At 41.9% G+C, this 15,889-nt stretch overlaps 1 protein-coding gene across 3 annotated transcripts in view; it reads right to left on the bottom strand.

The window, feature by feature from the left end:
- Positions 1-15,889, bottom strand: part of CDK17 (cyclin dependent kinase 17) — a 139,916-nt gene that overhangs the window by 65,055 nt on the left and 58,972 nt on the right. For all 3 annotated transcript variants that reach the window (XM_018553884.1, XM_018553885.1, XM_018553886.1), the window contains exon 2: positions 10,496-10,646. In XM_018553884.1, the coding sequence (XP_018409386.1) occupies positions 10,496-10,613 (118 nt within the window). In that variant the 5' untranslated portion in view covers positions 10,614-10,646. The remainder of the gene's footprint in view (positions 1-10,495; positions 10,647-15,889) is intronic.

Here is a 15,889-nt window from a genome sequence, read left to right as displayed (position 1 = left end):
AAAAAGTTATCAGCAGTTATATGTGGCAGGATAAACAGGTATAATGCTACACAGCGGCTCAGTGGTTAACACTGGCCTTGCAGCACTTGGGGCCCACGATTCAAATTGTGCATCAGCCAGAACACTATCTAAATAGAGTTTGCATGTTCTTCCTGTACTTGCATGGGTTTCTGCTCACACACCAAAGATATACACAGATAATAGGTTTTTATTTAGAGAGGAGCCAATTAACCACCAGATCATTATCAGAATAAGGATAAGGAATTTAGACTCCTTGAGGGCAGGGACTGATGTGATTGAATAGTATGTAAAGCTCTGCTATTGGTGGTGCTATACAAGTTCCTGTAATAAACTATTACACAAAACACTTCCAAAGTTATATTTAACAGACGAAATGGGAGCAAAGATAATTTTTAGGGTTTACGTACACTTTAAGTTACATTCCCACAAAACGTTTTGCCTTCTCTTCCAGAGTTTTCCTTATTCATATAGTTTACATAAATATATTATTTTTCTTTATATTTATTTTTCTTCCGTCAGACTCTAGTCAGGCAGTTTCAATTTTTCCATGGTTTACTGAAAATAGAGTGATCATCTCTGCACGATCACTGAAGTTATTTCAGATTTTAAAAGGGATCATCCGTAATAAAAATTCCATAATACAAAACTAAACCTAAGACGATCTACAGTTATAGATTAAGCTGCTTATTTCCTATGGTGCAGGAGGCAACACACCATTCCTGTGCTAAATCTCCAACAAAGTTAATCGGATGCACTAAAAGATTTGAGAAGCAGGGAGTTCATTTTACTGTACACGACAGAAATTTCAGGCACTGCCTGACTGCAGGATGATTTGTTACATTTTTGGCTGGATAGCAACTTGAAAGCCATATGAAAGCCTGCAACAGAATGTTAGAAACATCTGAAAAAGCATATCAGGCTTATTCAATTAGACAGAAAGCAATGTGCACAGAAAAGTTGGCCACGTTAACCATCCAAAAATAATGTTTTATAGATCTGACCACTGTAAAATAAAATATCTTTGTTGCTATACTGTTACTCCGGCATACTGGAATCCCTGTCCAGATACAAGTGCGCAAATGAGAAAAGCCAGGAATGTGAGAGGTCCTTATCCACATACTTGGTGTCTTTGGTGACTCAAAAGCGACGAATAATATATTATTCACCATGACATACCCTGGCCGACTGCATGGCACATGGCATTTTCGCCAATAGAAGGAGCCGAGGAGCATAGGAATTTCCTATGCTTCTTGACTCCATCTAGTGAAGAGAATGCAGTGCGAATGGCATTCCGCCAGCACATGTTGGGGAGGACGAGTCATAAACAGTCGACAAAATATTCAGAGGGACAAACCGTCTCAAATCTCCCTGCATCACCTATTCTACTATTATCACCCTCTCCTTATTATCTCAGCAGCTAGGCGCCCTACAAAAAAACTTAGCTGTCAAAGAGTTTAGGAGGATGAGATTGCAATGGGAAGTGAGAACACTATGTGAAGTGGTGGCTAGGACACAGCAGAGGGTTTAGCAGCCTGATCCTGTAGCTTGCTTCTCCTTTTCTGACCAATGAGCCCACTGCCTGCAAGCCAGCAAGAGCGCTAGCTCCATTCCTGTGCTTCTGGACATAGTTATGTGAGGTAGGCAGGATACTGAAGGTTTTACAAGCACTGAGGGTAGACTCATGGAAAGCGATATTTGTGTAGATCAACATACCACATACTGTATTTAGCAACATAGCCCACAATAAATTGGGACAATTACCAGCACAGGAACTGAGTACAGGGGGAAGAAGTAGCATCCTTTTAGCTGTGTAGCCTTGCTCTTCTGCATTCCATCAGATCACAAGTCAGAACACGGAGGGGACATTTACAAAAATATGGGACGGAGGTGGGGGCTGCATTGTCCGAGCTGTGCAGCCCTGATTGCACTGCATTCCTTATAATCATTGCTTCCAAGGATGGCAGTGCACAAATGAGGCTTGTATACAAATATAGCAAAGAGGAAGGGGTGAGGAAGTCTGGTTACACAAGAGCATGTGTATGCTGTTAACCGAGGCACTGGTACAAACACTGGCATATTAACATGGACTACTGTTTTGTTTTTTTTACAACTATGTTGGCAGCCTGTGCATCAGCAAAGACAAGGGAGTTGTCTGCTCCCCTGTCACTGATTGCACATAGGCTATCCCCACAGCTCCTGAGACTGCAGGAATTATTCAGTCCTTGTGATGAGGTCACAGGGGTAAGAAGATTAATTGCATCCAGTGATGAGGTAAAAACAAAATAAACATTGGGTGACGGTACACATGAGTTGAGGGAGGTTTAGGGTTACTGAGTGCAGGGTCACCTGGGAGATAAGTTTCAAAAGTGTTAGCTAGATTTAGGCTTTAAACCGTTAGTCATTTATGTAAATCCACTAGTGCATCCAACACTACCCTCTTCACATGATGACAATGCAGCTGTCCAAGGGTGACTGTACTACTGCAGTGGAGATGAAGATTCATTCAACTGAGCATGGCCAACATAAGACAGGAAGCATGTAACAGGCCGGATCACCAAATGATTAAGAAAAAAAACTATAGAAAATTAAAATTAATGCAGCCACCACCTCCTCTAAGGATTGGTAAGGTGCAATATATTACATTCTTGCTTTTGGCTTTAAATACACTTTAGGGAGAGGGGTCTGGTGTTGAGCCTGGTGTACATTTGCCCAACCTTAAAACCAAATGTGTGTTGTGGGGGAAGAACCTAGCTCCCCGGCAATACCATTGGTTGTTCCATTTCAGTCTTATGCATCTTACAAACTAATAGAAAGAGTTGTGTGGATGGGAAGAGCTGATCAGAGCTAGCATATTGGAAGTTAGTCGGTATTTTCATCTGGGATTCAGGAGTACCAGTGTGTTCTACAGGTGATCAGACCAATGAACCAATATATAGCACATAGAGCATGCTAACCAGTGCAAGTGGTATTTAATCATTTGTCTAGGACTGCAACTAATGATTATTTTCATAAATCGATTAGTTAGTCGATTCTTTTTCTATTAAAACGAATTAAAAAATTAAATATCATCCTTCATTTTTTTTTTTAAATACACAAATTGAGTGTAACAAAGTTTACTTCTAAATAAAAACAGCATGCACAATGTTTTGCAAACGCACTGCAGTGTGCGTGTGATCACAATGTGATTGGGAGGCGTGTTTGGGGTGCCATTGAAATGATGGCACTGCAACGCACTTACTGCAGAAGAATTTTTCAGGATGAAACCGAAAATTACTTTATTTTCCCACCTTTTATAAAAAATTTTTTTTTAAATAACTGTATTGTAAACACATGGCGCTTGAATAGCTTCAGCCAGGGAATGACAGCTGCCAGTGGCAGGATTCTTCAGACCGCAGCTGAAAGTAAATACAGCAGGTATTGGGCTGGTGCAATAGCCAGCCTGCTATTAGCCATTTAAAATTGCAACAGCCAATAGCAGGCTGGCTATTGCACCCACCCACTGCTTGCTGTGCCATCCTCCCAGCATGGAGGAAAGAGTTAGGGGATCCAACTAATCGATAAAAGGGAATAGTTGACAACTATTCTCATTATGAATTGGTTGCAGCCATAAAATTTGTCCCTTTTCTCCTTCAGGTGCTCTATGAAGCAGGACTCTACTACACACTCCCCACATTTAAGCCAACAACATAAACTATATTTGTTAAGCAAACTGCACTTTAAAAGGAACATACATGCTTTCTGTTAAGGGTCCTATGACTATTACAGTCCTATGAAATTAAGAAGAAAAAAAAGTGTGGTTGCTTTTTCTATTTGACAACTAAACAATAAATGTCCTAAGTAAAAAAAAAAAAAAAAAGGACAACTGCACCTTTGTGACATGTCATCACACCCCACCCCCACATCCAATGATGAAATAAAAGGGGGGCACTGTAACATAGCTTGATCCCTGTTAGCCTAAATAAAGCGGACCACAATCTATTACAGTTTCCTTTTAACAACACAGCCACATGAAAAAAAATGATCAAAAGCGCTGCTCAGAGAGAAGAGCTCTGTTCATTGGAGAGCTGTTGATTAGAGTACTGGGCAAGGCAAGTGTGCGTGTGGGAAGGGGGTTTGTTGAGCAGAGGTCCCACTTTCTGGAAGGCTACTAACACAGGCTATATTAACACTGGCTGCAGCAAATAGGACTGTTAGAGTAGTAAAGAAGCATTCTATTATTTATTCAGCCCGACAGAAAAAAAAAATAGACTAAGCTTCATTTAGGCTTTAAGAGATAAAAGTATATCCTAGGTTATTTAATAAAGAGCAATACTACAAAATGCAGTAACTTGTAGCAACACATCAGAAATCATGTTTTACCAATATGTCTGGTATCTCATTGCTTGTTATAGCTCAAGTCGCTTTCCTTTGGTGTACTGAGTAAGCCTGAGTAATTGCTTTCCAATGTCCATTACAATAGCTTGTCATTTTCCCAAGAATACTTTCATAATTAGAATTCCAAGTGACTTGCATTATTTTCCCACCTACTGTCTTTAAATCAGAATTAATTTCTAAATTTGTATGTATGCAAGTCAAAACTGCTAGTTTATAGTGTGGTGGCTTGTAGCCCTTCACTGTCTAGAAACCGAGAACCCTGCCCTAAAATGCCCATTTCCCCCCCCCTTAGATATTAGCAGGGAAAGGCCTGGCATCTCTTGAAACACACAGAGAGGCACACAGCTATTGAAAGCATGATCAAAACCTATGCACTTCTCCAGAGAGCAGCTCTCACAGATATGACATTGCCATTGACAGTCATTCAACTGTGTTCATTAAAATAATAAAAGTTGGCTCAAATACAACATTCTTTTGATATGCCCTCATTTGTGCACTGGCAAGCGAGCCAGCAGACTCATTCTGTCACTCTCAATCTCAGCAATGAGCATGCTTCCTTTGAATTTGCAGAGCATTATCAGTATTCAGTCATTTAAAAAGTGCCTACATAGGGATACTGTTTTCTGTGTAGAATGTTAAATTAAACATTCTTTAAGCAGAACCCAAGTGAATCAATTGCAGAGGTGTCTTGTGCACAAAATGTGATATGTTGTCAGATGGAGAGTGGTTCTTTAGGAAAGTCTAAAACACACAAGTGAAATGCATCTGCAATTTCTTACTGTAATGCAGCCAGGCTGCATACACAGATTCAACTGATCTTTATTTAGGTGGTAAGTGCTTCAGCAGGAGTTATAACCACCTGTGTTGCAGCAATCTAAGAGTCTGGCTATGGCTCTCTCACAATTAACATTTCAATATCTAGAATTGTTAATCTGACCGAATAGGGATGTACCGATATTTTTTCCCCCGGGAATCACCGATACCGAATACCAATAGCGAAAGTCCCATTAAGAAAGCCAGGCGATGTGTAATGACTCTCCAACTGGCTTCCTGATTAGCCAGGAAGCCGGACGGCGTGTAAAGACTAAACACGTGGCTTCCTGATTGGCCAGAAGGCCGGCTTCATGTTTTCCCATCACCTGGTGACGGGGAAGCATGGGGATGGCTTCCCTGCTAATCAGGAAGCAAAGCACAGTGTAATGATGCAACGCCCAGCTTCCTGATTGGTCGGTAAGCCGGCTCCATGGTCCTTTGTCACAAGTGATGAGGGAGCATGGAGCCAGCTACCTGATACCGGAAGCTCAAGTATCGGGCTAGGCATCAGAGCATTTGGGTGAGTACAAGTACTCGCCCAAATACTTGGCATCGGCACGGATACTAGTATCGGTAGCGGTGCACCCATAGTATTTAAGCAGTACCTTGAGAAGACACTTGTCTTAAATTCCCCTTGAAAAATAGCAGTGTACTTTCTGTGCCTAGGCACTCCTGTGCTTTAAGCCTCTTAGCTGTGTATCTGCAGTGTGAGATCATCGAAGGCACTGCAGCATTTGGCTGCTAGCCTCACAAAATGTGGTGTGAGATTTGGTTATTTCACACTACTGTTATTCCCACTGGAGAGAAAATAAATATACACACACACACACACACACACACACACACACACACACACACACACACGTTTGTAGGCAAATTAGCTATAATTTCACGCTGACGTTGCTAGAGGGCCAGACCATTATAAATGGCGAAGCAGATTGTTTACCACGACAGTAAAAGGTGATTTTTTCTTTTCTGAAGATATGGGTAAACAACGCGATTTAACAGCCTTTGAACGTGGGATGATTGTTGGCGCTCGGAGCGAGTATCAGCAATACAGCAGAATTCGTTAAATGTTCAAGAGCAGCTGTTGTTAAAGTGTTTAAAGACTGGACTGTCAGCCGAAAATCTGGGTCTGAACGTGCTCAGGGAAGGTGGGAAGGTGTTAATAGCAATGTGTCTGTGTTTGCGGATGATACTTAAATTGGGAGTTTGGAGAGAGGTCATGTCACTGCTGCAAGTTCAATTTGCACCTCATCTGCCCACATAGGATAATCCTGGATGTATGAAATTGGTGCATTTTTTGGGGGGGGAGGGGGGGGGTGTTGTTACTGTTATGTCTTCCTTATATTGTAAACTGTTGGGACACACACACACACGTTTGTAGGCAAATTAGCTATAATTTCACGCTGACGTTGCTAGAGGGCCAGACCATTATAAATGGCGAAGCAGATTGTTTACCACGACAGTAAAAGGTGATTTTTTCTTTTCTGAAGATATGGGTAAACAACGCGATTTAACAGCCTTTGAACGTGGGATGATTGTTGGCGCTCGGAGCGAGTATCAGCAATACAGCAGAATTCGTTAAATGTTCAAGAGCAGCTGTTGTTAAAGTGTTTAAAGACTGGACTGTCAGCCGAAAATCTGGGTCTGAACGTGCGAATTGTGGCCGTCAGCGACCTAGTCAATGTTAGGGCAGAATGGAGAGTGGCAAGACTGGTACAAGACAACAGAAGGGCAACAGTGCATCAAATTACTGCACATTTTAATCAGGGGTCCTCTCAAATGATCTCTGAATGCACTGTTCGCCGTACACTGCATCATATGGGATATGGAAGCTGAAGGCCTGTTCGAACACCTTTGCTGTCTGCAGTTAAGATAAAACGTCTCCAATTCGCACAGGAACACAAGGATTGGACAGTCATACATTGGAAAAAAGTCATGTGGCCGGATGAATCACGTTTCCAGTTGCATCATACAGATGGCAGAGTAAGAATTTGGTGGAACAGCATGAAAGCATGCACCCCACATGCATGAGTACAACCCTTCAAGCTGGTGGGGGCAGTGTTATGGTTTGGGGCATGTTTTCCTGGCATGATTTGGGCCCTTTAATTCGTGTGGAACAACGTCTGAATAGCACAACATACCAAAGTATCATTGCTGATCAAGTTCATCCTATCATGTTGATGGCGTATCCCAATGGAGATGGCTTCTTCCAACAAGACAATGCACCATGCCACGGTGCTCGTATTGTGCAGGAGTGGTTTCAAGAACATGAGGGAGAGTTTATCTTGCTTAGGTGGCCCCCACAATCACCAGATCTCAATCCAATTGAGCAATTGTGGGATGAAGTTGAAAGAGCCAGCAGGCAGCTGGTTCCACAACCATCAAATCTCACAGAACTGGATAGTGCTATTCATCAGGCATGGTGTCAGATTCCTCGCATCACCTTTCAACATCTTGTGGGGTCAGTGCCAAGAGGAATTGCCGCAGTATTGAAGGCAAAAGGTTGCCCAAAGTAGTACTGATGGGCTGGTCATAATAATCTGACCACTCAGTGTATACATACATACATACATACACACACACACACACACACACTCACACCTCTGTGTCTCGCTGTAATATTTATATCTCAACACAGGTGTGGAATATGAATTTTTTAGCGATTAAGCTAATGGATACATTCATATTTATTAAAATATAATAAAACTGAATTCATAGGACAACATTTAATACTAGTGTAGCAGCAAGTTCAGCTTCACATAATAATTACATTTATTTGATATTAGAAAGCCCAGTTCTCTTGTAAATCATTTTCAAACCTTGCCTTGAGAGCTTGTTCACACCTTGTTCCTTGAGCTGCATTTTTCGGCACACCACTAGATATATGGACCACTGGTATGGTGTGGACAGAGCACGGTGTGTGAACAAACTTTATCAGGGTTATTCACAAAAGGGTGAAGAGTTTGGAGAAGGCAGGAGAAGTGACCAATCTTGGACAACATAGCTGATTTGGAAAAATTCTCCAATTCAGCTCACTTTCCAGTTCAGCTATCAGGGGTGTGGAAATTCTAACAAAGCTACTTGTCCAAGGACTAAAGCGGGGGCTCAATCTACAAGTCTCGATACAAACATATTTTTTTTTAACCAAAACCCTATTTAACCAAGCGAAGAAGCGCTTCTCATTGGTCAGCATGGCCACCAGACTGCGCTGACCAACAAGTACAGCAAAAAATGAAAATCCATAGAGCAGGGCTGGGGCACAGGTAGTACACCCGTGCTGGCCGAGGGGAAGGACCGTGCGCCGAAGGGCAAGTATATCGCTGGGGGAGGGGAATGTGGGGAGTAGGAGGCAGATTTGAGCAGGAAAATTCAATTTTCCCAAATTACGTGGGAAACTGAACTTACCCTTTAATGCACATTGTACATCTTATAGAGCATTGCTTATTCACATGCAGATTGTTCTTTACTTTATCACTTAATTTTTATTTTATTATTTTTTTTCACTTAACTTTATTACCATCATCACAAGTCCCTATGTCAGGGATGTCCAAACTGCGGCCCTCCAGGTGTGGTGGAACTACGAATCCCATGAGGCTTTTCAAGATTCCCACAGACATGACTCCTGGAGAGAGATGCTTCATGGGATTTGTAGTTTCACCACAGCTGGAGGGCGGGAGTTTGGACATCCTTGCCCTATGTGATACTGTTTGGAGGTGACAAAATTCTCCTTATGGAACCTGTCACCTCCAACACAGAACATTGAGCAACTGCATTGTGCTTGTTTCTGTGCAGCCTGTGACAGCTGAGATAAGGGCCCTGTAAAAACATCGCTCCTGTCCCAAATGATCACAAATCGCAAAAAGCAGAGCGCACGCTCTCTGCTCCCCACTTTCCATCCTGAAATGTTTGTCATGGTGCTGGGTCCCCCAGAAGAGCGGAGGACCCCGAAAACCACAGTGGGGCGGACAAGATGGCTGCTCATTTTATACAAGTGATCTGAGATCACTTGTATTAAATGAGTGGCGGCTGCCCCGCTCTATGTTTAGCTCCGCTAGCCTGCAGAAGGGCTAAATGTAGAAGGAAAAAAAAACTACCCACCCGGCACTGCATGTCCCGGGCGATAGGAATTCCACAGCCTTGAGCTATGTTGTCCTAGAACCTAGATTGTTCACTTCTCCTGCCTTCTCCAAACTCTTCCTCCTTTTGTGAATAACCCTGTCAATGTACCTGTTGTGGAGACAGGTAACAATCAGCCTGCTGTCTATATACTGGGTGACCGGTCTACCTACCACACGCCAGTAAATCTTAATAAAAATAATGTTTAGTTTACTCTGCCTCTCTCCATCTTGCTCTGCCTTGATTCACTGATTAGTGTCCTACAGCTCCTGCCTAGAAGCTTAGAAAACTAACAGCGGTGGGAGGCCTGCTGTCTGCTGCATCTCTCTCTGCTCTCCTGAATAACAGTGCACTATTTTTTTATATATAGTTTCAGGACACTGATTAAAGTATTTACTGTATCAAAAAACATCTGCAATTGATGTAGGAAGCAGGAAGAGAGAGGTAAGAGGACATTTAAGTAGGTTAAGGTCTTCTTTAAGTGGTGTGTACCTTGTTTGTGCATAATTTAGCTGGTCCGTGTGTCTTGTAAAGTACTAAAGTAGTCTTGTAAAGTAGCCACCGCTCCAAGCTCGCTCCCGTGATGGTCTACAATCTCAATACAAATTAGTAAATTAAACGTAAGATTGTAGTCCATCAGAGGAGTGAGCTTGGAGCGGTGGTTACTTTACAACACCAACAGGTATCATGGGGAACAAAAGTAGCCACCCTCCAGAGGGAAGGACAGTGTCAGCACCAACTCAGAGATGACTTGATGATCTACAGCCGAGTGATACACAAATAGGATACAATTTGTTAATAGTTAAAATACTTTAATGCATTTTTAAGATTTACCTCCTGAGTTTACAGTAGCGTCAGTTTAATTATCCAAAATATAAAAGTAGAAATGTTAATGTGCCATATACATGCATAACCCACACATGTATATAATCCTGAATGTATAGTATATAGGTGCCTAGTTGTGAAATGAGCCAGAAACACAGAAGGGCAAAGCTACATTTCAGAACACACTCTCTCAAAAAGAATTAAAACGTGAATAGCTCATTGTGAGGAAACTGAAGCAGGATGTGGCCAAGCAAGTTAATGCTCTGAAGGAGAGTTATTAGACAAACAGGACATCCACAACATACACTGAATTCATCCCTCATGCATGCATGCTGCTTACCGTTGTCCTTGCTACTGTTTTCTTCAATGGTCATTTGCTCTGCCAGTTCAGACAGAGACTCGTCTATTGTCTGACTGCCTCGCAGAGTGAGAGACAGCCTTCTCTTAAACTTTTTCATCTTTCACTTAAAAGGTGCACAGCGTACGGAAGCCTGAAAAAGAAAAAATGTGGGTTACAGTTAGCATAGCCATCAGCAAAAGTGTATGCTTCAAAGTCAAAGCTGAACTCAAGGAATTTTTTTTTCTTTGCAGAGCAATAGGTGTGCCACATAGCTCTTATAATGTTATGTGCAGCGGGCTGCTACATAGACTAAAAATTATACCTTGCAGCATACCAGCTCCACAACATATTGCTGGGCTTTTGGGTGTTGTGGGGGTGGGAGAGTATGTTAGAGTAGTGAAAGGCTCAAGCCGCATCCCTGCCCTCTCTCCACTCCTTGCCCACTCACAAAAAGCCTTTTTTCCAACTACAAAAACGTCCTGTGATTGGAGGACGAGAGGAAGGGGCTAGGATGTGACATCCTCTCTCCTGCAATTACAGAACGCATCTGAAAGAAAAATACAAGGCTTTTTGTGAACGGTTGATGCGACTCAAGCCTTTCACTACTCTAGCCACACCGTTATCCCCTGCAGCTCCTGGAAGCCTAGCACTATGGGTCAGGGACAGCATGCTGCAAGGTATGATTTTTACTATGCAGCCCCCCCCCCCTGTGAAAACTGCAGTCCTGATGATTCATAGAATGAGCGCAATTCCCCGTGTTAACTACAGAACACAGACAATCGAAAGGGGGGAGGGGGGTACAAAGTTGGCACTGGACAATAACTCGGCACTTCCCAAGATTTACAAACAAGACATGGCAATGCAACTGGTTGACACAGTCCACTGCGTATTTTTTGGTATTTTGCAGCCTCTTCAATTCAGCATTTCCCATCTTTATATGGCATGTGGAATATTTTCAGCATAATTAACAAATTGTCCTTTTTTCATTCATATTAATTGCAACAGGTCAATCACAGATTTATATTCTTAACAAGTTTAGGTTAAACCCCAATTAAATTTTTTTCACAAAAGCAAATACATTGAACATCTAGCAGAAAGGCAAAATACATATGCCTTACTTTCGATGGCAGTTTAATTGATCCCCAGCACCAATACCATCTCCTCTCTCCCAGCAGTAAGTTCCAGACCTATAGCGCTGTGATAAGCACGGGGTGCGAGCGTGGACAAGGAAGGGAGCATGCACCAAACCGCTACACAGAAATCAGCAGTCCTCCACAGCTTACTGCCGGGGGGAGAAGAATTGATACGGATGTTGGGGATCCAACTGCTAACAGTAAGACAATTACATTTTAGGTTTCCACTTAATATTCATTCTACCTATATATCCACTTTCAGTAGTTTTCTGTTGACTTGACGTTTATTGGCTACAAAAATACATTTTTATATTGTGAAAATGTTTTAGCTAATCATTTCTATTACATTCTTTTAATCAAGTTTATGTCTCTAGGTACCCATCAATCAGGAACAATCAGAACTTTGAACGACATACGGTAGTTTTTCATGCGTCATGCAAGTACACACTGGATCAAGCATGATAGACAAACCCTTTACTGGGGAATAACTGGCTTATGTCAGCTTAATAAACAGAGGGCAATTGGAGCTGCCTGAGCAATATGTAGTTAGAAAAGATGGCCGACTCCAAACAGAGACAGTCCAGAACAAGACACAGTAAATCAGTAAGGAACCAGAATTGCATTAGCAACTGACATTCATATAATTTATAAATATAACCGTTGGTATAAAAGGAAACAAAAATGTGTTAAATTGCACAAAGAAAACCTGTGCCAATCTTTATAAACAACACCAATGAGTAGGTGAGAGGATACCCGCTACTAAACACTAATGGAGTCACCAGTGGGCAACGCCATGATACATTTCCTTTGATTCATTCCTATGAATGCATACCTAGTTGTAAATGTCATTTCACATACAACACCCCAAAACATGACATATTAAAAAGAAACCTTTTACACAAGAAACAAGTGGTCTGCCACTGCTGATCTTTTAGGAAAGAGCTAGTTCACTGGCTCTTTCCTAAGAGATCATCGTCACTCCAGAGAAAACATTTCCACTTCTCTAGAGTCCAGTGGCGGCGTGCTTTACGCCACTGCATTCGAGGCTTTGCATTGCACTTGGTGATGCAAGGCTTGGATGCAGCTGCTCGGCCCTGGAAACCCATTCCATGAAGCTCTCTGCGCACTGTTGGGCCAATCTGAAGGCCACATGAAGTTTGGAGGTCTGTAGCTATTGACTCTGCAGACAGTTGGCGACCTCTGCGCACTGTGCGGTTCAGCATGCCCTGACCCCGCTCTGTCATTTTACGTGGCCTACCACTTCGTAGCCGAGTTGCTCTTTCCAGTTGCTTCCACTTTGTTATAATACCACTAACAGTTGAGCGTGGAATATTTAGTAGCAAGGAAATTTCACTGATGGACAGCACAGGTTGCAACCTATCATGGTACTATGCTTGAATTCACTGAGCTCCTCAAGAGTGACCCATTTTTTCACAAATGTTTGTAGAAGCAGTCTGCATGCCTAGGTGCATTCCCTCTATACTACAGAGAAACCATAAGCATGACAAAAGGCAACATTCACCAGAGAAGAACACTGCAGTGTTGAATTGACTTTTGTTTCAAAGCCGCAGGTAGGTAACCATTTCTTTACTAGGTTATGCACACAGGTATGATAAATACATGTGTGCATAACCTAGTAATCAAATGATATAGATCCATCCATCACACACACACACCCCAGAAGTCTACCCGGCCCCCAAGCATATTTCCCAAAGATGCGTGCTAATTTCTATATCTTTCTGTGTGGCAGGTACATGGTGACATCAGCCAAAAAGCCTTGGCAGTGACATTTCTGGCAAAGTAATATACAGAAACACATCCTGCAGCCTTCAATTTTCTGCCATATGTTCTGCTAAGAACACCTGCGTGTTCGCTCAGACAGGAATACAGTGCAGCTGAATTACTCATATTGCAGCATTACATTTACATGCTCACTTCTGCGTCCCAGTGACATTCTATTACAAGAGCCATTTCATCTAGTCTGAATCTAGAATGGTGTCCACAGTCCTTTTCACATCATGTAAATCTGCTAATCAATCCCAAGTGGCTCATTGACATATTAATTCACCAGTACACTTCATTCATTAATGTCACTATTCATGTTATGCATTATTTTTCCACTTAGGTACTTGAAAACACTCATTAGCCAACAGAGAATAACAGATTTACCCAACATTCAGTTGTCAGTATCACTAGATACAGCGACAAGGGGATTCCACATGCAGCATGAAGCTGCAGCATTTCAATTTCCTGTGTGCTGGCCAGACACAAACACAACAACCAGAAATAGGCCAGACTGAACAAATGGCAATTGCAAAAAAACATGTCCTAGAAATACTTAATAACTTGAAAAATTAAGTCAGCATCTGTTCCAGTTCCTTGCATACCGATTACTATTAACGAAGAACTCAAGTTCTTGTTTTAAAAGAGCACCCACAATGTGCAACTACAAATCAGATCTCAGCTTACTGTAGATAGATCAGTTCATAATTATTTGCGGTTGGTCGTCATGGGCAATGGCACCTTAACCTATTTCAATAAGCCAACACAAGTAATATTTTAAAGGATGAATCTGGCCAATAAAGCCATCTATGCACCAGTGTGCCCAGACAAACCATGCGAGTGTCGAGTTGCCATAGGATCATGCAATTTGGTAATGAGTACTGTGGCTTGATTTTCTTTATCTATGTGTTCAGCCATACTATAAATGGAAAGTAACAGATGTGTGGAAACCACATTCGCATATGTAGCCATCATACAACTAAATTATTCATCCCGTCCAAGATAACAGACCACAAAGATGGCTTGTTGTTGCTCCACAGAGACCGATTGCCAGCAAAATGAGAGAGGTAACAGATGGCTAGTTATACCTCTAAGAGCAACGGACAAGGAGATAGCTGCCGCTGTTCGAGTGAATAGTCAGAAGATTGAGGCCTGGTTCATACCTAGGCGATTTAACTCACGGATTGAGCCACTGGAGGCTGTTCACAACTTTGTGTTTTGTTGTGTGGTCGAAACCGCCTGTCGCGCCAAAAGGTGCAGGAGCTATTTTTGAGCAGTTGTCACACCGTTTTGGTCCTACAGACATCTTTATGCATTGAAATCCATGTGGTTTTCCAAAGCAAAAATCGCACACACAAAAAGCTCAACAACGACACTAAAACAGCTCAACAGCTTAATCTAGGCCCTAGACCAGCCATGTTCTGTACTGTATGAAATCAACAGTTCCTTCACTCATCTGCATGGAAGACTAAAAATAACCCCTGGTCAATAACCAGCTCCTTTGTTGGAGGAACCTACTGTTCACCCAGGCGGTAAGAAATGGCCCGATTATTAAAACAAGGCTAAGGTTGGAAGCCTTTGGGGCCAAACTATCAGAAGTGTTTCAATTGGACACCTTGATCGCCCGTGTGCATCAACACCTACAAGCTGATAAATGGATAAGCTACATTTCTGAAAAGACAGTTGTACTGCTTATCTACAAAGCTAATAGCACATTCTGTGTTTTCTTCCCAGGGCTGGCTGATAAAAGATCACTGGCAAGGATTAGAATAACGTGACTTACAAAAGGAAGAAATGATTGCTTATATGCCAAACATACAGCAGTACTGCAACATATTGGCCGTGGGGATTAACAAAACGAAACTCTAATTAGTTTGTTTATGGAAATAGGCAAATTCCAACACAGTACATGGCTTCCTTTGCAACAGTGGGTTTAATTCAGCCATCTAAAGACCAGAAACAAGGTTTTTGGAGCAATAAAAGATAGAATACCTCCCAATATGACCAGTGATCAGCAAAGAGGAGGAAGCGTGGAAGTGTTATTCCAGGTAGCTAATCACAAAGCACAATGTGTCAGTAATGGATATGACATCTGCATCCTGTCTATAAGAGCTCTCAATTAGCTGGTGGCAGGAAACAGCACAGAAACCATGAATCAGAATACAAAAGCTTCATAAAGCATGCTAAAGCCAGCCATTTTACTCATCATATATTCAAACTATGGCTTGAAGTACAAGTCCAGGCATCAATAAAAGATATAGTTCAGTAGAAAAATGTCTGAAAATGGTTTTAAAACCCTCAAGTGTATTTCCACTTTTATAGCCAAATCAGGATAATACTTACTTTATGCTTGTTACAGGTTTCCATTTACATAGCAAGTTAACAAAATTATTTTTAGCAAAATGCATCTTTGCTCTCTCTGCAAAATCCAGAACTTAAAAATGCTGCTTCCGGGATCTCAATGTCTAGGGGGATGGGG

This window comes from Nanorana parkeri, unplaced genomic scaffold (assembly GCF_000935625.1).
Source record: "Nanorana parkeri isolate BGI_ZX_2015 unplaced genomic scaffold, ASM93562v1 scaffold132, whole genome shotgun sequence".
Lineage (NCBI taxonomy): Eukaryota > Metazoa > Chordata > Amphibia > Anura > Dicroglossidae > Nanorana > Nanorana parkeri.
The sequence above is the reverse complement of the archived record's forward strand: the minus strand, read 5'-3'. Positions and strand labels throughout refer to the sequence as shown.